Raw genomic sequence first — 24185 nt, forward strand, 5'->3', positions numbered from 1 at the left:
CTTACTGACTTACTAGTTTGCTATAAGGAGTCCTACATTACAGTGGATAGAGAGAGTGCAATTCATAATATAGCCAACATTGTAGAATTAGAGTATTCTACGAGGGTTGATATGTCCATAGCAGGCTATTATCGGTATAGCCGAAGTATATAATGGTTAGCATTGAGAAAATGCTAATATGTGTTATTGAGTATAATACTGAGGGATTTAAAAGACAAAAACATGTGTGCGTTGTGTGATCGAAAACTAAAATAAGACTAGGGGCTTAGAGCCCACTAGAGTTGTAAATCTGAGTTTAATTTGCTTATAATTTATTATTTATCGAGTTTTAGACTCACTTCCTTTAATAATTACAACAGTAGGTTCCAGATGATTTCGTGAAACAATATTTGAAGATAGGACGTTGCCAGCTTTCTTCAGGACATATGTGGCTTCATTTTTCGGCAGATCAATTATCTTATTTTTCTTTTATTTATTGAACATGAGAGGTGATGTCTCATTTGGATGAAGTAGCCTTAGTGGCTTGATTATGTGGCTTTTGTTTTATTAACATTAATTAATGATTCTTATTTAGAAAAAAAGAATCTATGCCATGTTTTTGTGCGCTATTTTGGTATTTCTCTCTAGGAAGTAGTACCCACGAACTTAGACTCCAGAGGTCTCGAATCGGGGTGTTACAGCAACCTTCGGCCGTTGCACACTCCACAACCGCAATGCGCACATGACGAGGTCCTCTCTCTCTCTCACTTTCTCTCTTTCCTGCTCACTTTAATTAATATTTTTAATTAGTATTTTTATTACAGTTTTTTCAATTATCATATGAAATTATGATTGTTGTTTGTTAGGATTATGATTTAGGTTTTGATTTACTTTTTTTTAAGTAGTTTTATTTCAATAACTAGGGTTTAGGGCTTTTTGTATTTTTTTTCAATTAGCATTTAGGTTTTTAATGAAATAGATACTAATTAGTTATTTTTGTATTTTTTAATCAATATTATACATGATTCACATGGTTGATTATAGTTAATTTTTTTGGGGTTTTGTTATTTTTTGTTTCAATTAGCTTATGGATGAAAATTGTGAATGGTGTTTGTTAGGATTAAGGTTTTCATTTAGTACTCTTTTAAAAGAGCATGGATATTTAATTAGGTTTTAGAGTTTTTTGTATTTTTCTAAATAGCATTTAGATTTTTATTTTGTTTTTAAATAAGATGAATAGTTAATTTAGATATTTTTGTATTTTTTAATTAAAAATCTATATGCTTGATTAACATAAATGCATAATTGATGATATAAGAATTAGGGTTTTGATTTTGTATTTGTTTAAATGACATTAATTTTGGATTATGCTTTTAGGGTGTTATGTAGTTTTTTAATTAGCATTAAAATATGAAAAATAAATAATTGACTTTGGTTAGAACTAAGAATTTTAGTTTTTTTTGTTTCAATTCGCATAGATGAGAGATTTGAATAGAAAAATAATTAAATAGGTTGGTTAGTGATTTGATTAGAAAAATAATTAAATAGGTTTCATTTAACTATGTTAATATATAAATACACATTAATGTTTTTTATTAGAAAATGTGTATAATTAATGATAAAGATAAACCGGTGAAAGACATAAAATTTATTAAATTTGTTTGATGTTTCTCTTCCTTTTTGAGTTGCTTGTACTTTTTTAATTATTTATAAAATATTTATGATATATTTTATAAATATTTTAAAGATTGATTAATTAATTAGCTATTTATTTGCAGGATGTTTGTGTTCATTTGTCACGTCTTGTTGAATGCATTTCAAGATCGAAACTTGAGCTTAGTTACACCGCATTATTCATAGAAGGTACTTTCTTTTGTCTTTATATCAAACAAAGTTAAATTGTGAAAATATTATTATGATACTTTATGGTTCTTAAATATATATTTTTATTACTAAAACATATTGTTTAGTTTCAATCAAGGTTCTTAATTATGAATATAACGCCATCATTCCTCAAATTGTTTTGCACTTGCTAGTATACTTTATTCATAGAAATAATTTTTTCTTTTTAATGTGCATTTCTCTACAACCTAACTTAAGCTCAGCCACTGCTCCCTGGATAGGATGTTTTGTGTCCAAGCCAATATTGTCAAAATAGTTGAGAATAAACCTAAATCAGTGGATTATATTGAAAATCGGCTTAAACTCAGATTCTAAAAGGGACCAATCCGGTTTAATTATTTTTAATAATATTGTACTTTTTAATGACACGTGACATGTGATGGTGAAAAGTTGACCAATTAAGCTCAGTTCGGTTCAGAGTCTGAATCGACCGATTATGTGAATCGTTTGAAAACCGATTCAGACCCAGTACAGATTCTGGCAACATTAGTCCAAGACTCCAAGCAAATCCGACCCGCTGTTGAAGCCTCCATCCCACCGAGTCATGTCAATTTCGGGTCGTATCGATTCGATATAACATGGAGAATCCCGATCCGATTCATAAAGTCTTCCGAGACGATGAGCTGCCCGTCGTTTGGGTGTATCTGTCCTTTGAAGGGTTCGTCGGGCGGACGACCCAACGAACGGTCACTCTCCCCTGCATCCTCACTTCGTCTTCCCTCGACGTCTTCTTCTTTCGTCATGGCTGCGTCTTTCTCTGTGGACGTCACCACACTGGCCTTCACTCGGGTTTTTCTCTCTCCCCACTATTTATCTTCTCTTTCTTCCCCTTTTTTGTTGGAAAAATAGTGCGATTCTGTGACCACTTGAGTACCAATCTCTCTTTCTCTCTCTCTCTCACACACACACACACACACACACACACAGAGTGCGTTGGTAGTGATTGTGGTGTATATAAGTTGTAATTACAAAAGACATCTATTGTTGGTAGACGGCTGGGAGTTCAATTTTAGCATGGGTAGGAAAATAGGAGAGAGAAATGCAATGAGAGTGCCACCAACATGGTCATCAATTCACACGTTCATACTCTTCTTATATTGGAGGGTGGGGAATATGACACTCATATGGTTGTTATGATGTACCTGTGCAAGTCGTGAGTGGGATGGACTTGGTTTGATTTTCTGTGGTTTTATTAACTGGACAAGGTTCAATCTAGTCTTGACCCTTGCATGAGCAATTGAGCATGACCCATGTTAGGAATAAGGGTGCCACATTCACCAATAATATAGAAACAGATGTAGTGAGTGTGCGACCAACACTGATAGGGACGCATCATTTAACAGATTTGGTAGCTTAGTTTGATAATGTGACTAGAACAGGCATGCCCAAGTCTTTTATTTCTTCTTGTTTTTGCTTTTTCTTCATTTACTAGGCAATGGGTCGAGCCCCATGATGGCGGAATCCATATTTTTCACCTCCCTTTTGGTGAAAAACACTCTTTCTGAGAAAATTATAAGCTTGAAATCATGTGTAAGTTTTTCGAGAAGTTTGACACACTTGCAGGGCTGCTGTTGATTGCATTCCATTTGGAAGAACTTTTATTCAATAGCAGTGCTAAAAATTTACATCATATGTTTAGAGTTTGGAAACTTCTTGGTGATTCCAGCCATTTTCATGAAGTACTTTTTGTTTATGACAAATTTTTAAATTCAATTTTGCCAAATGGTGGTTCAATGTCAAGCAATTAACTAATGGATTTCTTAAATGAAGGTTATAAAAGTGAAACTTGTTTTACATTAGTTTGGGTAATATTGGCTCTAAATCAGCTAAAGTAACCCATTCTTCGTCATTTATACATGCATGAAGTAAGCAATCATGTAACTTGTACAATAGGTAAACTGCATATTAATCTTGCTTGCTCTTTCCCTTCAGAGAATTTTCGCACCAGTTTTCTTATTGCATACCTGTATTTCAGTACTAGCTAGAGGTTATCATTTGCAACAATCAGTTGATACTATTTTTTCAAAAGGCATCAGTTGATACTATTTCTTACTGTTTGCTTTTATCTTTTGGTTTTCAGGGGAATTCTGCTTCTTATGTTTCCAGTGTGCATAGAGCATGCACGTTTCCTGGAACTTTAAGGGTTAACCAAAATGAAGCCTTCATTCAATCTGTTAAGTGTCCTACTGGAGTTGGAGGCATGCAATCTTATTCTACTTATCCAAAAAATCTTCGTATTGGGCATTTTCCACCTGCAAGATCAACTGGACAAAAGAGAATGGTGTGCTCAATTTCAATGACACAAGTAGGTACCTTCTATTGCATATGCATCTGAAGGCAATAATTGTCTGTCATTATGAAACTTATCAGAGGGAAATCGATGAAAATTATAAATGTTAGCAGCACACATGGTTTTCTACTTAGACTGCTTGGTATTTAAATTTGTTTTTTTGGTAATACAACTATTAAAAGATGTTTGCTTCCTACTCTGTGTATGCATGTGCTTTTCTTGTTTGTTTTGATGTGTATGTGTGTGCCTCTTTCTGCTTGGTGTGTGCATGCATGTATCTGTTGGCATGCATGTGAGCAGTGTTGTTGATTTCTCTAGCTAATTAAGTTCACAAAGGTTTCTTTCTTTGTTTGGTATAGAAAGGGTTCTGGAAACCCTAAATCCCAGGACAAGGTAAAGCTTATTGATGATTTTTCAGATTACCATCTCTATGTCAGTGTCCTAGATTTTATAAAGTGGTCAAGCTCCATTAATGGTGCTCTCTGTGTTAAATCTTTCTTCTCTGCTCTTGTAGAGTCTGGGAAGGGGTAATTTTGTGCAGGATGCTTTGCCCTATGACTTTCTAGTGGCTGGTCTTTCTTGATAAACGTCCTGCACATGTCAACTAGCAAAGAATGGGATTTCATTTTATTAGTATGCCCTTACATTACAAGCTTGATGTTGGTCACATTCATGAGTTATGGCAGTGCTCTTTGTTCCAGTGCTTTTCTGTGTCTGCATGGCCTCTGGATGGACACAGAGTCTGCATGGAGTGGGCATTTGGGATCATAATCTTGGTTGGGTTGGATGAGGGTCCTAGGTGGGTTTTGTTATGAATATGTTGGTTTCACCGGCTTGGTGGCTAATTTGGCTGGAAAGAATCATATGATTCTTCAGTAACAAAAGGAGTGAAGAAACAAAAGTTATCCTGCATATCAGAGAAACATTTCTTGACATGAATGGATTAGGAATATCAAGATTTGTTCAGTTGTTTGATTAGATCAAAGGTCATATGTACTTTTGATATGGAGATGGTGTCTTTGATTGGTTAGGTTGGTAAAGTGTCTGTTATCAATTTGTGGCAGGTGAAAATATTGCATATGTGCTGTTTTCTCTACCATTTTTATTCTTGAAGGTTAACCTCATCACTGCACTGTTTTATTTGGATGAAGTTTCTCTTTTTGACAGCCAACACCCCTCGAACCCTACCTCTCCCTGCACCCCTTGGAAAAGAAAAAGAAAAGGAAAAAAGGAAAAGGAGGGAGCAACCTTGTCACTGCACTCATATAATTAATTAGCACCTGATACCATATGTATGATCTTATCACATAACAAGGGAAGTGAGCATTATCTCTCCCACACAGCATTCCCTTTCTGTATGTATAACCTTTCATCATGGTTCTCCCCTTTTGTTTAGCGTTTTTAGTCCCTATTGCATATCATGCCCTTATTTTGTCCTTAACAAATGGGAAATGTTACAGAAGAATGAAAGAACAGAGGGAAATAAAGCTATCTCCCTTTACCTGACCTTCCCATCATTTATGTTTTTCTATCTTAATTTTCCTCGTGCAACACTGTTTCTGCTTTTCTAATTAACTTTTTTCCCTTTCCTAACTTTATGAACTGCAAACATAAGAAAAACATGGCTTCCACGAAATTAGGTATTAGTTTTAGGGTTTGCTTATGCAGTGGTTACTCAAAACAATGAGATTACAAACTAGCAAGTGACAGACATATTTTATGTTTTGGGTAATCACAATTTTTTTCCAATATATTCTTATGTCTATTGTTTATAATACTAAATTGAAACATTTCTGATTATGAAAACTGCAAAATAATTCCACTTTAACTTTCTGTAATTGTTGGTCTTAACGAATGATTCCTAGGGTTTTTAATTACTAGCACATCTCAAGTCAATTGGGCTTTAGCTTCCTGCTTCTGATTTTATAGGATCTGGAGCTCCAAGCTAAAGTAACTACCAAGTGTTTCTTTGATATTGAAATTGGAGGCGAACCTGTTGGAAGGATTGTGATGGGCCTCTTTGGTGAGGTTGTGCCATCTACAGTGGAGAACTTTCGTGCTTTATGTACAGGTTTGCTTCTCCTCCTCCCATAAGTGCTAGAGTTATGCATGATAAGAACCTGCCATATGTGGTCTTGTTAATTTCTTTGATTCCACAGGGGAGAAAGGATTTGGTTACAAGGGATCATCCTTCCATCGCATTATTAAAGACTTCATGATCCAAGGGGGCGATTTTGTTAAGGGAAATGTGAGTTCTATCTCTAGTTAGTATTGGTACAAACTGTCAATTGGAATCCTATTCTAAGAATGTTTAAGTGAATGCTGCTACAGCTCAGTGATGCAAAAAATGACCGTCTCATTTATTTATCTTAAATTGACGTGCTTTTATCTTCAAATATATCTCCATGCTTTTCAATGACTTGTTGTGGTCTGCTTTTGGTAATTTTTGTGTAGCAATTTGTTAATGAAAAAGTTGGGCACATTATCAGTATTTTCAATATTTTCTAAACGATTAAAAGTGAGTTGCTTCATTTTTTTGAGTCATTCCCCTAAAAAATGGACACTTTTCATTCTTTTAGGAATAAATTGTAAAGTACTTTTCATTGTCACCAAACATTAGCATCATTTATGGAAACATGATCTCTCAGCAATATATGTGGGAATAAAATCAGCTCCAAATAGCTGGGCATTTTTGTAGTTCTCATTTAGTGGGAAGAATTGCTTAGGCCAATTCTGCAATCACTAAATTATCGAGTGAAGTTATCTAGGGTAGAATGGGCTTCTTTTGGCACTCATGGAGCAGCACTTTTTTCTGGCGACAGGGAACAGGCGGAAGGTGTATCTATGGTTCCAAGTTTGACGATGAGGATTTTTCTTGTAAGTGCTTTTTGTTTTACACCTACATCACTTGGACTGGAGTCAATGCATTTAACTTCCTGCCTTTCTAATATATATTCAATTCTTTATATTTTCAAATCCAGGATAAATTTTGTAAATGATTTGGGATATATGTTCAAGCCTTTATATTTTTGAATCTAGGATAAATTTTGTAACTGATTTGTTTTCTAAATCAGTACTGTTGTTTGGTAACAAAAATCACAGCTTGCATGAGGTGAATGCTTAATGATAAACTATGACAATGAATGATAAATGCTGCGAAGAAAGTTGGTTGTATCCTATTGCTGATCAATTATGCAACTATTTTATTGAAGCAAAATCTGTAGAGTTGTGATCTCTAGTTTAGCCAAGATTTCAAAGAATGTGTTCTCTGGTCCTGTTAGGTATAGTTCAACCTCTACCATTACCTTGATAAATTTCCTTTTATTTTTTCCCTTTTTCCCTGCAGTAAGTCACATTGGGCCTGGTGTATTAAGCATGGCAAATGCCGGACCAAACACCAACAGCAGTCAGTTCTTCATATGCACCGTCAAGGCAAGTTTGCTGCATCTTTTTTGTTTTTTTTTTAATATTGACTACTTTCATTTTTTATGGGGCAAATTTTGTTTCTTTTTATATCAAGTTGATGAAAGTTCATTACTTGCTGGTTTAATGATTGGAAAGCCTTGATAGACACCCAGGTAAAATTCTGAACAGTTAAACTGGAAGATATGAGTGAGAAGTGGAATTAGTCAAGTTATTCCACCGTGAGAAGGTATCGAATAAAAGATTTCCAGGCAGTAAACACAGAGAGATTATTTATTAGAACACTTGGATCATTAAATTTCTAAAAGTCCATGTTCAATAAATTAATTCCTGATTAAGATGTGCCTTGTACACATCCGGGGGATTCTCTTGTTACACTGCATAGTCCTAATGAGATAATTTATGCCCTATAAGATGGATCAGAAAATGGCATGTTCAATTCTCCAAACTTTTACACTCTAAATGTGTTATGTTCATCTTCTCATCATTGTTAGGGCTAATAGTGTATGATGATATGATCACTGGAGTATGACTCTTTCTCTGAAAGCAAACTTGTTGGCTTACTGGTCCTGAGACAAATTCCTTTTGTTTGACAGTTGAGCTCAAGTTTAAGCATGATAGAATAACAAGGAACATGAACAGTTTATTGATCTTGCATATTGACTGTGCTTGGAGGCTTGGTGTTTCATATCAATTCCACTATTGTTTACCTCTCAAGAAAATGTAACATTCTTACACAAAAGTTTTGTACTGTGTAATACAGACACCATGGCTGGACAAGCGGCACGTTGTATTTGGACATGTGTTGGAGGGAATGGATGTTGTGAGAATGCTTGAATCTCAAGAGACTAGCAGGACAGATGTTCCCAGGTTGCCTTGCAGAATTGTTAACTGTGGAGAATTGCCCTTGGACAGCTAAATTGCTCTTGGGCGCCTTTTTGTGTTTCATTTGTAGTTTCTTGAGCAGGTCTGTAGTATGTATGGATTCATGTTTTTTATGCTTATCGAGGCAGATATTTTGATCGCCTGTGACCTTAGGTCACACTAATGCAATAGTCAGAATTATATATAGGATTCTGGTGTGAGTATTCACCATTTTGTCATTTAGTCTTCTGTTAATGGAATCTGAAAATATATTATTATGGTCCATATGAACATGGAACACTGGCACTAGTGGGTTTCAAACTCATGACATCCAGATTGCAGAACATCTTTAGTCACCATATGTGAATGAATTCACGATCTTCTTCAGTTTCTCATGAATCTTTTTCGAATTAGTATGTGAATGATCCCCCACTACAAATTTATGGATAACTTCACCAGCTTCAATCCAAATCCAGCCAGCTGCTTGTTGGCTCCCTGACTTTCAATCATTTTCATCATCTTAACCATGCCCTCCGTTTCATCTGTATCAAGGTATAGATTCTAGCCAGAAGCATGAAATCACCTGCATCACTCTCTTCTAATTGTGACATATTCTGTGTTGCAATTTCACTAAGTTTCGACTTCTTAGGGATCCTGCAGGCACCAAGCAAAGTCCGGATTATTTCATCAGCACTGGTTTGGTGCTTTTCCAAGTTCACTTGCACTGTCATAGCAAACCTCCACACATCCATAATGCCTAGTATCAGGTTCTATATAAATTCACCCCTTTTTCTGCATCCAATCAGCACTCTAGAACAACTGTTTGAATTAGGCCAGAATCCAGCCATGCTCATTTGCTCAAAAACTGTGATTGGCTCATTATTATGAGCACCGAAACCTACAACTAGTGAGTTCCATGTATAAACATCTCGCTGTTGCATACCCTGAAAAACATGCATAGCTCCATTAACGCACTCACATGTGCATACATGTCAATGAAGCCCATTCTGTTGCTCAAACTGATGCATCTGTTCACCAAAGCCCAGAGCTCCAACACGAGAACATGATGAAAGCAAACTGAGAAGAGTAAATTCATTGATACCCACTTTAGAATTTACATCCTACTGCAAGTCTGCAATGTTTCTAAGTGAAGGACAGGCTGGGAATAACAAGGTATCATGGCATTCCGAGATGCCGAATGCCTGCGAGGCATTTGATCAAACAATTGGTTAGATGATTCCATTGTATAATTTCCTGCATGAATGTGGGTCAGATTCATCCAGACCATGACATCTGAGGCGAATTCCTCTTTGCAGGATGATGGATGGACCTTGTAATTCTGCACCAAGCCAGCTCTGGTGCAGGCTGAGTAGGAAGGAGGTGTACTTAGGTTAGAATGAGTCTCCCATCATTCTGTTGCAAGAGTGCCAGTTGTACCACGTAGTTGGGGTGAGACTCGACTTCTTGGATCTGATACCCAAGTCTGGCTTGGTCTGTCAGCTCTTAGTGGCTCTATGTCCACTGTGCATGGCATAATGCCCTCTCTTTGAACAAGTTCTCGGTGTGTCTGGGTTCATGCAGTAGACCCATTGGATAAGAGCAAATCCAGTACTTGGCAGAGTACCTTGCAATTAAAATCCAGTACGTGACACGGAGAGAACATGCTCCGACACGTGGACATGGATACTGATATGTACAGACAATATTATAATATTATCTTGTTTTTTTTTTGAAGGTTTTATTTTAATAAAAAATACATTTTTAAACATCAAAAATATCAATAAATAATTTTTAATTAATTAAAAAACAAAAACTTTTGTCCTATTTTTGAACTTTTTTTTTTAACTTTCGAGTAAAACCCACGTCATGCATCCTTGTGTCCATGAGAATGAAAACTACAATCATAACTTTGTGTTAAGTTTTTTTTTTGTCTTGAGTTAGAACCTAGCTTTGCCTACTCATTTTCTTACATTTACCTGAGTTATTAAATTTTTATTTCATTCAATTGAAGAGAAGAGATATCTTCATACGATTTTATAAGGGTTACAATTGCTTTTTTGAGCCAGGCTTGTCAATTGAAATTTGAACTTTAGACAGCGGTCCGGTTTGACTAGACTCAGTTTGGTTTAATTTGGTTTTGGTCATTCTTGGACCTTGAACAGAAGCCTTTTTTGACTCATTTAATGAGCTTTGACCAATCATTTTTGACATTGACTACAACCTACACTTATTGAGGTAAATCCGACCCTGCAATTTGACTAGGATTTATGATAACAAGACTAAGTTACGCCTACTCGTATGAAAGAAAGCTTGGAAAACAAAAAATAATAAAAAATATTAATTTCAATTACAAAAAAAAAATAACTAACAAGGTTTCATCCAATTACTTACTCACAATCCATATAATGAATATTTATAGGGTACAAAGAAAAACCTTAATTCTAACTTAGATATAGATCTATTACATAAAAATAAAATCCTAATCTAAATAAGGAAACCTAAATTAAAGTTGGATCTAAATGGATCCTTTGAACTCGAATTTTATGCGAATACGCTCCTGCATCATTCTTCCTAGGTTAAAGAAGACTCGCCTTGGAGTCAAGATCCCGCTTGCACTTCTTCCAGTTTCATGCTATTTTTAAGATCTTTAATAAACATGGATCTATTAAGCACCGATCGAGAGAAGTTGACAATGATAAGATCAGTTTTTTGGATGATGTAAATGAAGAGAACATCTATACCCTATTGCTCCTTGGTGAGTGGTATATAAAAACTTCAAATGGATCCATTTCTAAGATATAAGCCCAGGTAGAATGACCTAACTGTAAGTACTCTCGGATCCAAGTTCATCTTAATTGGATTTAAGTAAGCTTGGGTAGGCCCTGGGTCAAATGGGTAAGATAAGTTTTGAATTTGGATTGGGTTTAATGCTAGTTTTGGTTGAATTGATCCAAGTGGGTTTAACAAAGTAGATTTAAATGTGTTTTGAATTGAAACTGAATCCAAAATTGGGTTGATAGGGTTACAAAACGTTGAGAACCGATTTAAACAAGACAACCCAGTTTCTTTACTTGAGTTAAAAGGTTTTTTGTGAGGGAGTTGTGAGCCGATCCGGTTTAGATTCGATCGAAATTCAAACCGGTTCGGATGTGTGCATCACCACCTACGATAGGCAAGAGAAGAGGGGGGTGGTGGGTAATTAGGTTTTTGACCTCCACCTTCCACCACCGAAGTTGGAATCCGGCTAGATGGACCGCTGGCCGGTGGATGGTCCTGCCGACGGTCAAGGATGTCCTGCGGAAATCTGCCCACTGGATTCCGACCAGCAGAGATTGATTTTCCGGCCGGTGTAATGGGAGAGAAGGAAGGGAGAGATGAGAGGAATGACTGTGAGGGGCAAAACAGTAGGCTCGCCAGCCGGGTGGCCAGGACTGCTGCCCTTATGTGGTGGTTGATGGTGAGACTGCGGCGGCAAGTGGAGAAGAGTAAGGGCAAGAAGAAGGTGCTGATAAAGGAGGAAAGAAAGGGGGACGTGGAGGTGGAGAAGAAGGGAATGTGAGAAAGATGGAGATGGAGCGAAGGGGCTGCGGGTGATAGGATGGTGGAACCACCAGTGGTTGAGGATTACACTCAATGGGTACTTGGCTTTGGAGGGATTTTTGCCAAGGGTTTTGATTTTGTTGCTCATGTCGTTTCGCTGGTTGCATCAGGGCAACCCCCTTTCTTTTGGGGCTTTGAGAACGGGCAGACGTTCATTGAAAAGCTCTATGAAACTTCGCACCAAACACTCTTCCATCTCCATCATTGATTCGAACTGCAATGCCCTCTCCTCCAGTTCTCCAATCACCTGGTACAACTTTCTGTTAATTTAGGCTAAGTGTGCTTGCAACCCTTGAACATCAGACTCCATCTGATTCACACATTTCTCCATAAATTATTTAACATTGCCTTTTGAACTTCGTGCATTATCTCCAAAAGCTCTGATACCACTTTGAATTAAATCCAGGGTTAGATTTACGACAAAAAAACTAAGTTACACCTACTCTCACGACATGAAGCTTGAAAGAAATAATAAAAAATATTAATTAAAATTATAAAAATTCAGAAAAATAACAAGGTTTCATCCAATTACTTACAATTCCTATAAGGAGTATTTATAGGGTAAACGGGAAAACCTTAATCCTAACTTTAATTAGGATAGATCCATTACATAAAAATAAAAACCTAAACTAAAGCTGGATTCAAATGGATCCCTTAAACCCCAATTTCATGTGAACCTCCTGCATCACCTACCCAGTATTCCTGCATGATCCCTTTATTGCTTCAACATTCTAGAACTGCCCAACCATGTTGACCTTAGATTGTGCATGTTTTTTGGACTCTTTTGGGGCTGGCAAGGTCATTTATAATCGATTGACTGTCCTTTTGGTTTTTGAACATAACCCAGCCTATAAATTTTATTTTCTTAGTAGTTCGAGCGTTTATTGTTAGCAGTTTGGCTAGTCTAGGTCTTTTATGGTTAGTTGTAGGTTGGAGCTTGTCTATATACCTCAACCATCTCTCATTCTCTGTCGCTTTCTTAAGTTCTCTTTAGTGAGTTTAGGCTGATTTAGTCAAGAGTCTACCCTGTAGAGCTTAGGGTGTGCTCTGTCCTAATTAAGTCAAGATGCTATTGAAGGTGGTCAGTGTGGATTTGCACGAGTGCAGGGCATGAACATACCTTAAGTAAAAACTCGGTGGTATCTTGAAAAAGAAATTACATGAATAACCATTGCACTAAGGACTTGATCCAAAGTGAATTAAAAAATAATGTATCTAATGCACACCTCTGAGTCTACCAGATTCAAGCTCAGTTCACAGAGTGACTTTTCAACTTGCATTTTATCATGTTTGTAAAAACTCGAGAAATTCTGTGATTGTGATTTACAATCACAAGCTCTGTGTGTGTTGTGGTACCGCACAATTTGAACTGAAAGAGGAAGGAGGATCTCTTAATAAGTGCTTGTTATTATTTACTATTATTTGTATGGCTCAAAGGACAACTTCCTCTGCAAATCATTATAAATGCAAGAGGTTTACATTCATTAATTAAAGTGGAGATGCTTGAAATATTCCATTGTTGTGTTCGACATCTTTTTATGCAAGGACTGCTGTTTCTACTCCTGTTGGGGGAAGAACTTGTTCCATCTGATCCTCTTCTCCACACTCCCATATATCTGGTAAGGCTTCCCGAATATTGTGGATGCTGTTGAGCGCAAAATCGGCACCTGGGACCAGCAGTTCCCTACCCACCTGTCATATATTGATAAATCATTGCAAGAATACGTAGTGTTAACATAGACATGAATATTGACCTCTAAAGTATCTCAGAGTATCTAAAATGATTTATTTATTAGGATTGTTGAGTTTTATTTGAGAAGACGGACCAAAGTTGGTAGAAATTTCTCAAAAGAGAATTGATTATGAAGCAAGAACTTACTATAACAGTAAAAAGACCAGTTGCCTTGGCTGTTGCTATGTTTCGAACACTGTCATCAAAGAAAATCTGCAAAAGAAGAGTATTAGCTTTTACTGTCTCTTCTCTTACATCATTACTGAAAACAATGACATGCAGTTCTTCTCTTACATCATTACTGAAAACAATGACATGCAGTAAAAGTGGTTGGTGAAAACTTACTGTCTTTTCAGGGTTGATCTTTGCTATGTTTATAGCAGCTTGGAAGGCTTCAGGGGATGGTTTACAGATCAAGCGTGAGCAGCCACTTCTGATTGACTTGTTGATTTCACATTCTGAGGAATCATCTGAATCAACATTATTCATGCCAATTTCAGACATGGAGGAATTATCTGAATTACCCTGATTGTCAGTTGGAGGATTAAGTGTCTCAAAGCATATGACTCCTTCGAAACAGTCGTCAAGGCCTAACCTACTGAGAACTTTTGCAGCATGGGCTTCATCCGCATTGGTGAATATCTGCAGAATGATTGAAATTACATGTTTTAAGCCATCAACAGAAGAAAAAGGAGGAGCTTTGTAAATCCAATTTATTAATGGTGCATCCTGGAAAGTTACCAAGTTCATGTTATACATGAACTCCTGTATTTCGACTGACAATTCTTGTAAATTTGGTCACCTTCACCATGACCTCCAAATGTAATTCAAAGTTACATTCTACTGATTTTGTTAGAAAGCTCTAGCGAATACTTAGGTCATGCCATAAGAACAACAATTAGTTTAAATATTAACCTTTCAATCAGAATTATAGTAAGATCAGCGTTACTTGAGAGTTCATACCATTTGAGGTTGTGCTTCAAAAGAATATTAATATCCTCTTGCCTGCTTCTAGTTTGTTGTTGAAATTCATCATCTCAGGATATCCAAGACCAATTGATAGAGTTTAAGGATTGATGCGCTGGATTGGTCATTGTATTATGTATAACATCTCCAAAGGAGCTTTTTATATGGCCATGACAATGAACTATACTACAGTTATTTTTTTCTCATAATTCTGTAGGTGATCAAGTGCAATCTTCATCATGTCAATTTTGGTGGACCTTGACTATTTTGGGTTGAAACTGATGGCTGGCTGGTTAGAATTGACATGGTAATGAATCTTCATCTCCCATGCATTCTAACAAAACTATCCTTTTGTACTTTTTCCATACTTGAAGACAATATTTCCTCAGCAATATAGGTTGGATCTGTATCAAAATTCACAATTATATTTTAATCTTTTTATTGATCTTTACCTAGTTGCAGAAACGATAGAATTTCTGGATTTTCTCCGATTATCATTAAATTGTAATATGCAGCAAATTCTAAAATTTCTGCTTACTAATTTGTGAAAGCGATAGTAGACGTGTTTTTTCTGACTATAAGAAAAGAAATACACGTACTATTTTGCGCTGAGGCATTGAAAGCAGCATTTTCCTCAAAACAGGATCTGGCTTGAGATTCTCATAGGGCAATCTGCCATGCACATATTCATGAAATTCATCGTTGTCGAACTCAAAACCCAATGCCTGCATAGAGAGAAAAGCAGAAAATCAGATGATTGAATCAAATGAAAGGAAAACTAATGGTCAACCTGTTATCATGACAACATCCAACAAAATGACTGAAATTGCTTCTAAACAATGCCCTTGTGGTCCATGAAGGTTATAGGGTTTGATGTTGGCAAGAAACAGAACACCTGATGAATTTTTTCCACAGTTTACTATTGTGAGTCCTTTTTCTCTGAACCCCAACGTGCTCCATACGTTTTCTCATGATTTTTATTGACATTTTACAATCTTCATGTTTGGTTGAGAAATAAAGAAAGAACAGAGAAAAGCATGTAATACCTTGAGACCAGCCATTGTTGTGCCATGTTCCTTGTAGAGTTCTAGGCACATCTTTGGGACTTCCTTCTCTTCTATATGAAGATGATTAATCATATATTCTGAAAAAATAGATTTCTTCATTTTTCATATGCTATAGAAGAAACTACATGGAAACTGACCGGCAATCTTGAATACATATGCAAGGCCACAGGGGCCTGCAAAATTAAAACAAAGTGCAGACTACACAAACACACACACACAGATTACCTTCAATGTTCTTTCGGCATGCCAAGTTTAAGCCTGTACTCAGAGGGTAAAGCGTATCATCCATGTCTGCAACATGAAAAAACGTTTCAACCAATGGGAAGTGCTAGCAATTGTGAAAATATTTTTTCCCGAGAAAGAAATGAACAATAGGAGTTCTATTTCTCAAACTCATGTGAGTTTTGTGTAATTGGTAATGAGAGAGAGAGAGAGAGAGAGAGAGAGAGAGAGAGAGAGAGAGAGAGAGAGAGAGAGAGAGAGAGAGAGATTCTCACCAAAAAGCAAGCATTCATATTTGGTTTCAACCGAACTCTCAACGGCGTCCATGGTGAAGAATCAGTTCTGCAGAAAAAACTACAGAAGAAATATTAAATATAAAAAATTGCTAAAGTTCTTTAAAAGAATGCAGAAAACGAAGAAAAAAGAAGAAATCAATAAATGCATATTTTACCATTCAAATCTCTAAGATCCTAAAAAAACAATATTACACAAACTCAATTGTTTATGAAGAAACAATCAAAACATTCCAAAAATCCAATAAAATTTCCAGGTACAAATGAAATACCCTAATCATATGAACAAAAATGGTTTTAAAATTATAAAAAACCATTTTTTGAAAAAAGAAAAGCACATGTAAAAGTGTAAAAGAGCAATAATGAAAAACTGAATAAACAAAGATGGCATACCCTTGCAATCTTTCTAACAATAGAAATCTCTCTGCAATCCAAATCCTTGAGTACACCACTTCTTCAGGTCCCCTTATTTATAATTATATCCAACCTCAAAGGACTTCCCAATAGCAAAAGAATCCAACTTGGGGTATTTATTCTTTTAATCCAGAGTCCTTTTCAATCCAAAGGGTACTTTTGCTTCTGCCTCAGAAAGCCACAGCCCTGCAACATTCTCTTCTGCTCTCCACTGTCCCAGAATGGATGACACGTATCATCCCATAAAGCATCAAAATATCACTATTTAGTATTGGTTAAGATGCCAACATATGGAATCCATGACACCAAGTGGCATGATCCAGGTGTATATTAACTTTATACCCAACAAATTGGCCTATTGGACACTACCACACCTCATTTTCTGGGCAGGAATTCACATCAACATCAAGACAGAAATTGGTAAAGATAAGGGCTATTCTCACGCCTAAAATTTGGGTGGGGGTGAAATTTGATGGTATGTACCCAAGTAGTAGCAAGCATCATGGCAGGAATTTTTGTGAGGACTTATTCCAGATTGGTATGCTATAAAGGGGAGTTGTTAGTTGTAGGTGGCTACTTGCTTTGTCAACTTTGGCTGGACGGTAAGAGGATTTAGGTATTTTAACCAATGTTGCCAGAATCGTATTGCATATTGAATCGATTTTTATAAAGATTAAAAAAATTGGTTGATAGCATCATAGTTACAAGGAAGCAAAATAGATAAGCAGGGAGGGAAGCGAGTGTTCAAAAATAGTGTGAAGCGAAAAGTAAGATTTATTTTGGAAGCAATTATGGAAGCGAAAAAGGAAACATGAAGAAATGAGTGGAAGCCAGGAGAAGCAAAAAGTATAAATATTAACATGAAAAACACAAAAAAAGAGAAAAGCTAGGGAGAAACGAAATGAAAGCAGGTGAGAAACACAAGAGAAGCGATTTGAAAAGCGAGTGAAAAGCACATTTCTCATCAATAAGAACCAGGAAGCGGGTTTCTCCCCTTATGGGGAAGCGTGGTGCTTCCTTCCAGCTTCTGGTAACTATAGTTTTGGATTCTAAATTAAATCGATCAAATTTTAACTAAAAGATGACACATGTCAAAAAGATATTAAAATAAAAATATAAAATATAAAATATAAAATATAAAATATAAAAAATATTTTATTTTTTTAATATTTAAAAAATAAGCCGAACCAGATCATTTCGTATCGATACGATACCAAACTGACTGATTCAGGCCGATTTGCAGCCGTGCTGACAATTATGATTCTTATACATCTTCACGTGTACTCATGTGGTGTCACTTAGATGGTGGGCCCGAACAGATTTGTGGAGGGTGGCCATTCTGCACCCTCAGGGCCCCACAACATTATGCTTTCCACAGTATTGGTGTGCATTGCGTAGGCCCACAAGAGTGTTTAACCGGTCGGGTATAACCCGATCCTTGCTTGTTCTGTCAGTAAATGAGCATGTCCGAGTGAGAATCCGGGTTGGATTCATAAGGTGTGATTAGTATATGGGATCGGGTATGGCTTATGAAATTTCAGAACAGACCTGGGTCCGACCCAAGTTCTGACTAGCAAATTTTTAGGGTCTGTTTGGTTGCAAATCATGAAGTTTAATTTTCTAGTTTTTGAGTTTTTCAAATGTTCAAAAGTTACAGTTTTAAAAATTCCAGAAAAAGTTAGTGTTTGGATGCACTTGAAAAACTAGAAAAAGTTCTAGGTTTTAATTTTTTTCCTGTTTGATTGTTCATTTAAAATTCCAAGATCTCTCTCCCTCATATACAATGTTTTGAAAAAGTTGAATACCCTTTCAACAGTTAAACCCATACGTTTGATTTTCTTAGATCCCTTCTTCAAGAAAACCTTTTTTTTAATGGAAAAACCAAATAAGTTGATCGTTACATTCTAAGAAGCCATGTTTCTTTCAGACATTCTATAGAACATTTTATATTATATATATACATATAATGTACATATCTTATGTGTTGTATACATTTATTACATATATATTATATGTATTTTGTATATATTATATATATTATCAAGCTTAAAAAATACTTAAAAATATTTAAAAAAACAAGCCATCCCATGATTGGCTCGTGACGAGCTCGCGAGCCGAGCTTGAGCTGGGGTGTACCCTTAACAAGCCGAGCCCGAACAGCCCCAAGCTCGGCTCGTTCAGCTTGTTTACCAGCCCCTATCTCACAGTTATGTTCTCAATAGACTCATCGAAGGAAAAAAGAAAATGAGGTTCTTATTCAGCTTCTAGTGCGTTCATAGTAAAGAAAACTTTAGCAACCACATCCGAAAAAACCCGAACAAAAATAAAGTAACTATCTAATCCTAGTCGATTATCCACCTTACCCTAAGGAAGGCATACCTTTTTCACATAACAAGCAAGTGCAATATGATTGCACAAATATTTGTGCATCAAGCACCTGATCACCCTTCATCTTGGGGACAGGGCCTGTCAGGTGTGGGACCCAAGACATGATGGAGGGCCATCGGGTCCTAATGCACAAGTTTTTGTGACCCGATCCGGACTCCATCTCACAAGGATCATGACCTCATCATCGTGTGAATCATATTCTCATCATCAGCGGTTGGCATGTTCTTATGCTTACCAATCTCTTTATCTGATCAAGGATGTCATTTACATAGATGCTTTATGAGCATAAGAAACAGCTTCATGTCTTTTTTGCTATTCCAAATGGGTTAGACCTTACTCTTATGGGGTGCATGAGCTGGAACATGGTCATGCTTTAATCCACAATTATTGATATACTTTTTCTTTTTGTTAGTCACGCTAAGGTTAGATAAGACGCTATTAGTGCTTCTAATCATGAAACATAAACTACAGAAAAAAAAGAGAGAGTTACCAATAACTTCCGTGCACATTTTAAATTGGAAGTTACTATAGTTCAATTGGCTGTCAAAGAAACCCATTGGTGGCATCCCTTGCCGCAAGGTCGAAGCTAGGCCTACTCCCTTGTAGGTAGAGGGACCTCAAGGGTTTTTTCCAACCGAAGGCCAGCCAATGTGCCGTCGGTGATGAGCGGGTATTTTTTCATTGGATTAACAAATAAAAAAAGTGTTGTCAAAGAAAATCTCAGCTGATCAATATTTTGTAAGGCTATATGGCCATAAGGTGACTCTTGAGAGGCTATCTCAACGGTCACTATGCTTGAAATGCAAAGAGAAGTGTCTCTTGGGGTTGAAGGAATTTCTTCCAGAGAGGCGTTCAAAACTTGAACTCTTTACAACGTTAAAAATGCAAAACAGTAGTACGAAAACATACGGTTACAAGAACTAAGGCATTCAATTGCAAGAGAGTTGAGAGTGTGGATCTCCCTGGCAATTTTGCGAGTAACAGCGTATACTTCACCCTTCAGAAATTCTGGACTTGCGCATTTAAGTGTCTACATTGGTATCAGAGCGAGGTTCGTCAGAACCCCTAATCGGTGATTGTATGCGCCAGTCTAAATCATGTGCAACACTATAAATAAAAAAATTTAAAACAATGTGCAAAAAGGTCAATTTTATTTTTCTGTTTTTGGCAAATCGGTGAACCAAGGGTTCCCGATTGCGAAAACTCAAAAGAAAGAAAAAAGGGACATTGACCCTCACCAGAAATCAACGAGTAGTCACCAACGTGCAGATATCTCGTACGGTGTAAAATACCAACATAAAAAAAAGGAAAGGAAGAGGGCTCAATTGCCCTCTTCGGTTTCGTTTTTCGGGTATAGAAGGAAGAGATCACCACCACCGGTGGTGGCCCGATCTTCCTCTCTCTCTCTCTCTCTCACTGTGCATCGGACGACAAGGGTTTTTCTGGCCCAGACCGCTTGGTTTTACGGTAGGGGTCGCATTGCTAGAGAGAAGAAGAAAACAAATGTTGGTTCCCTTCATCATTGTCGTTGGGGGTGCTGCCTAACGCTGAGAGCAACTTGTTGAGTGGGTCCTCCACTTTCAGTGGGTCGTTGTCAAAAATCGCCTGCATCAACGTCGGTTGAGCCGTTGAAACAAAAAAGGGAAAACGAAAAAAAAAATTAGAGGGCTCAGAACCGTACTCATCTTTTTCGGTCGGTTGGGTGGCCGGATACACCACTGAAGGTCCCAGTAGTGACACCATTTTTAGAGACTGATTGGTCAGATTTTTCTAGCCCTCAAAACCTCACCGACAGTGGCCTCGTTCTCTGAGGTCGTGCGGTGACTGCTGGTTACCACCTCAGGTGCGGCGTGCTGCTGCCGGACCAGTCATTGGGTTTCGCTTGGTGTGACGTGCTCACGTTGGACTGGTCGTCGATTTTGTTGTTGGGTGGCCTCGTCACTGGAGAAGGAAACCTGCAAGGGTTTTAGAGAAGAAGAAGGGTCGAGAACTCTTCTTCTCTCATTACTTATAAAAAAATTTAAATTTTCATTTTAAATCCATATATTTTATTTAATTCAAAGGGACTATTTTCTAGAATTTCCAAAAAGAGGCTTACTTTCTGATTTTTTTCAAAAGAAACCCTTGTTTATCATTTTTTGCAGAAACAAACTTTCAGTTTTTTGAAATTATAGAAAGAGGGTTGAATCTTTCTGTTTAACTCAAAAAAATTTCATTTTGAGGTTGCTATTTTGTTTTTGCTTAGAGAGGCTTCTGCTTTTCTAAAAATTGTATAAAGGTGGTTCCTCTTTTCTGATAAACTCTGAAATTTCAGAAAGTATTCTATCTTGTTGAATTTTTATAGAACAATGCATCTAATCTTTTCTAATATTGCTGAAAGAGGGTCAAAAACTTTTTGTTTAACTCAAAAAGTTGCAGAAAAAGGTTTATGTGCTTTTGTTTACATAAAGTCTCTTCTTTTATTTTTTGAAATTGCAAAAAAGTGGTCCTGATCTGAAGACCATATAGTACTTGTTTTTGTTAAAAATATTTAGAATTTAGCATTTTTTGTATATATTCTTGCATATTTAAATATCTTATTACATGCTAAACTTGTTTAAAAGGATCAAAACTAGTTACATTTATAAATATTAGTTGAAATAAGTTTTATTAATTCTAATATTTGTTTATAACTAGGAAAATTAAAAAACCGAGGAGTCATGGTTGAGTTGTCCAAAATAAAAAACTCAATGGGACGAAATTTGGAATGTGGAGATGGAATATCTATTAACACATGACAAGACTCTATATGTATTGAATAATGTAAAATCTTTATTGACTGATAAATCCAGTGAAGAAGAGAAGAAAGTTCATAATAAGTTTATCAAAGATGATCAACTTGCTCGAGCAACTCTTCTAACATTTATGCAAGATGACCTCATCTGATTATTTGAAGACTTTGACACCACAAAGAAAATGATAGAAGAAGTTAGAAAGAAGTATGATATGACTTCAGAAACCCATATTTAACTTCTTCTGAAGCAATACAACTCATGCAGGATGAAAGAGTCAGACAATATAGTCGATCATGTGAATTGAATGCTGGTAATGGCTAAGGATTTAGCCATAGCTAAAAATGATATTCTTGAGCAGATACAAATCTCCATCATACTGAACAACCTTCCTCTAACTTGAAAGATGATGCCAATTGTCATGAGGTTAAACCAGAAAAGTCTATCTCTAACTAAGCGCTCTTTACAATTAGCTCTTGAGCAAATGTACATATCAAAAGAAAGGAAGAAAAAAATCATGAATAGCTAAGAATCCTTACCAGCAACCTCTCATAGGTTCAAGCCTAAAGGCACATTCTTCAAGAAATTTAAGAAGAATAAATTCAACAAGAAACGTCCAGTGCAAACCAAGAACTCCAAGATTGCAATCAAGGGAGCATGTTTTTCTTAAAAAAATATTGGGCATTTTTAGAATAATTGCCCAAATATAACCAAGAAAGAGAATCCATGAAAGCAAGTAAATAGAGAACGAGAAATATATGCATTGTGTCTGAATCATTGATCGCAGATAATGATCTTCAAGGATGGTGGATTGATTAAGGGGTGACACAATATGTGCAGCGCCCCAGAATTTCCCCACTTTAAAAATCCTTTGGATTTGAGGTAATTTTTTTTTTTAAAACAAGCGCGCAAGAAACCAGAAAGGAAAACAAGTAGAAAACCCTGGGCAGCCACTACAGGTGCGAAACAACAGTAAGATGAAACAACTTTTATTAAATACATCTTTACAAATAGTACAACCAATCCTTATACAAAACCAAAACTGCCAGGATCCAACAGGTGAGGTTCAAAAGTGTGGGTTCAAGGTCCGCTGCAGCACACCGAGTTCCATCGCACGCCTAAGTAAGAACCTGTATCCCCATAAAACGGGGTCAGTACTCTTTCGAGCTGGTGAGACAAACCAAACACGATATACCAAGTGTGGAAATCAAAAGCAAGCTATTAAAAAACATACATAGCATGCAAATCTTACAATACTTGAGCGATTACAACATGAGCAGATATAAAACTACACATGGATCTATGAAAGACTGCAACTAGCATGAATTAATGCAAGTAGGCAAAGCATGAGCAAATCACATCAAGTAGTTCAGTATGCATCAAGGAACATAAAACTCTACACAGTTTATAACATTGTAACATAGTATGCATCACTGAACATAAATTTCTAATATAACAATATGAATGCTGTGACATGCAAACTGATGTGTCATCGTGAACTGTGCACAGATACAAGTGGGCAAGTATGTGCATTGTGTCAAACGTGCAAGAACTAGTCAAGTAACCATACAAAACATTTCACATTATGATAAGACAGTTAGAAGCATTTGTCACGATAAAGTGTGACTCACAAGTTGTGCCAAGTTCATAACCCATATATATCAACCATGAGCGAGCTCACCTCGCTAAGTAGAGCCATTGCCCACAAGCACTCGCCAAGGAGTTCCAAAAGGTCGCACAAGTCTCACAAGACTGCGATATCCATAAGTGTGCCACAACTCCATTCATACTTAGAGAAGTTACATGTAATTGCCAACATAATTATACATTCAACTATCACCATTGTGAGCATACGATTGCATTAATTAGTGCAACGCTTACGTGCTTAAGGGTGTGTGGCCGTGTACATACCATTTAAACAGATTCACCAACCACGCCACAACCACATGTTAATGCTTTGATTTGATCTATTTTTGTGTCGAGCCTTGTAAGACAAGGAAGAAACCATATTCATTTATTACGATTTACATATGCCACCAATTCCTCAATTATGCCAAAACCTCATTTGCTTAAAAGTGCTCGATAGGGTGTAAAACCTTATTTTTATAAAAGACAACTAACGAAGTGTCATTTGCGAGCATTGCGAACAATTGCGTTCTATGCTAAAGCGTACATATGCATAGGATACGCATCCACGCTACCCATATTGATGGGATTATCAAATTATCGCGCAATCATAACCATATATATAAGTCGCATCGGACAACGTACATT

General features: G+C 36.6%; 2 protein-coding genes across 4 annotated transcripts; one reads left to right on the forward strand and one right to left on the reverse strand.

Annotated features, from left to right (window-relative positions):
* Window positions 1–2563: 2563 nt before the first annotated feature.
* Window positions 2564–8758, forward strand: LOC149843968 (uncharacterized). Its single transcript, XM_090002002.1, has 7 exons — window positions 2564–2670; window positions 3962–4186; window positions 6101–6242; window positions 6331–6419; window positions 6994–7048; window positions 7518–7603; window positions 8358–8758. Exons 1-7 carry the CDS (start codon window positions 2623–2625, stop codon window positions 8511–8513), a joined length of 801 nt encoding a protein of 266 aa, XP_089858128.1. The 5' UTR covers window positions 2564–2622; the 3' UTR covers window positions 8514–8758.
* Window positions 8759–13443: 4685 nt separating this feature from the next.
* LOC149843969 (uncharacterized protein C24B11.05-like) lies at window positions 13444–16835 on the reverse strand. 3 transcript variants are annotated; one of them, XM_090002004.1, is made up of 8 exons: window positions 16732–16835; window positions 16321–16387; window positions 16049–16114; window positions 15803–15900; window positions 15356–15481; window positions 14136–14432; window positions 13938–14003; window positions 13444–13750 (listed from the first exon to the last, which is right to left on the reverse strand). In XM_090002004.1, the coding sequence occupies exons 2-8, from the start codon at window positions 16370–16372 to the stop codon at window positions 13595–13597; spliced, it is 861 nt and encodes a 286-aa protein (XP_089858130.1). In that variant the 5' UTR covers window positions 16373–16387; window positions 16732–16835; the 3' UTR covers window positions 13444–13594. The 3 variants fall into 3 exon arrangements, with proteins under 3 accessions (XP_089858130.1, XP_089858131.1, XP_089858129.1); XM_090002005.1 differs by having other exon boundaries at window positions 15803–15870; window positions 16321–16399; window positions 16732–16821; XM_090002003.1 differs by having other exon boundaries at window positions 16321–16399; window positions 16732–16820.
* Between the last annotated feature and the right edge of the window lie 7350 nt (window positions 16836–24185).

Source organism: Nuphar pumila, chromosome 3 (genome assembly GCF_984573655.1).
Source record: "Nuphar pumila chromosome 3, dmNupPumi1.hap1.1, whole genome shotgun sequence".
NCBI classification, from domain to species: domain Eukaryota; kingdom Viridiplantae; phylum Streptophyta; class Magnoliopsida; order Nymphaeales; family Nymphaeaceae; genus Nuphar; species Nuphar pumila.

Bases quoted from the DNA above. Each gene is read 5' to 3' on its own strand.
- LOC149843968 (XM_090002002.1), top strand. From the start codon at position 2,623: ATGGCTGCGTCTTTCTCTGTGGACGTCACCACACTGGCCTTCACTCGG. The intron at 4,187-6,100 runs GTAGGTACCTTC...CTGATTTTATAG, and splicing joins GCTCAATTTCAATGACACAA to GATCTGGAGCTCCAAGCTAA. The intron at 6,420-6,993 runs GTGAGTTCTATC...TTCTGGCGACAG, and splicing joins GCGATTTTGTTAAGGGAAAT to GGAACAGGCGGAAGGTGTAT.
- LOC149843969 (XM_090002004.1), bottom strand. From the start codon at position 16,372: ATGGACGCCGTTGAGAGTTCGGTTGAAACCAAATATGAATGCTTGCTT. The intron at 14,433-15,355 runs GTACGTGTATTT...ATCATTCTGCAG, and splicing joins CAATGCCTCAGCGCAAAATA to ATATTCACCAATGCGGATGA. The intron at 13,751-13,937 runs GTAAGTTCTTGC...AATATATGACAG, and splicing joins CTGGTCTTTTTACTGTTATA to GTGGGTAGGGAACTGCTGGT.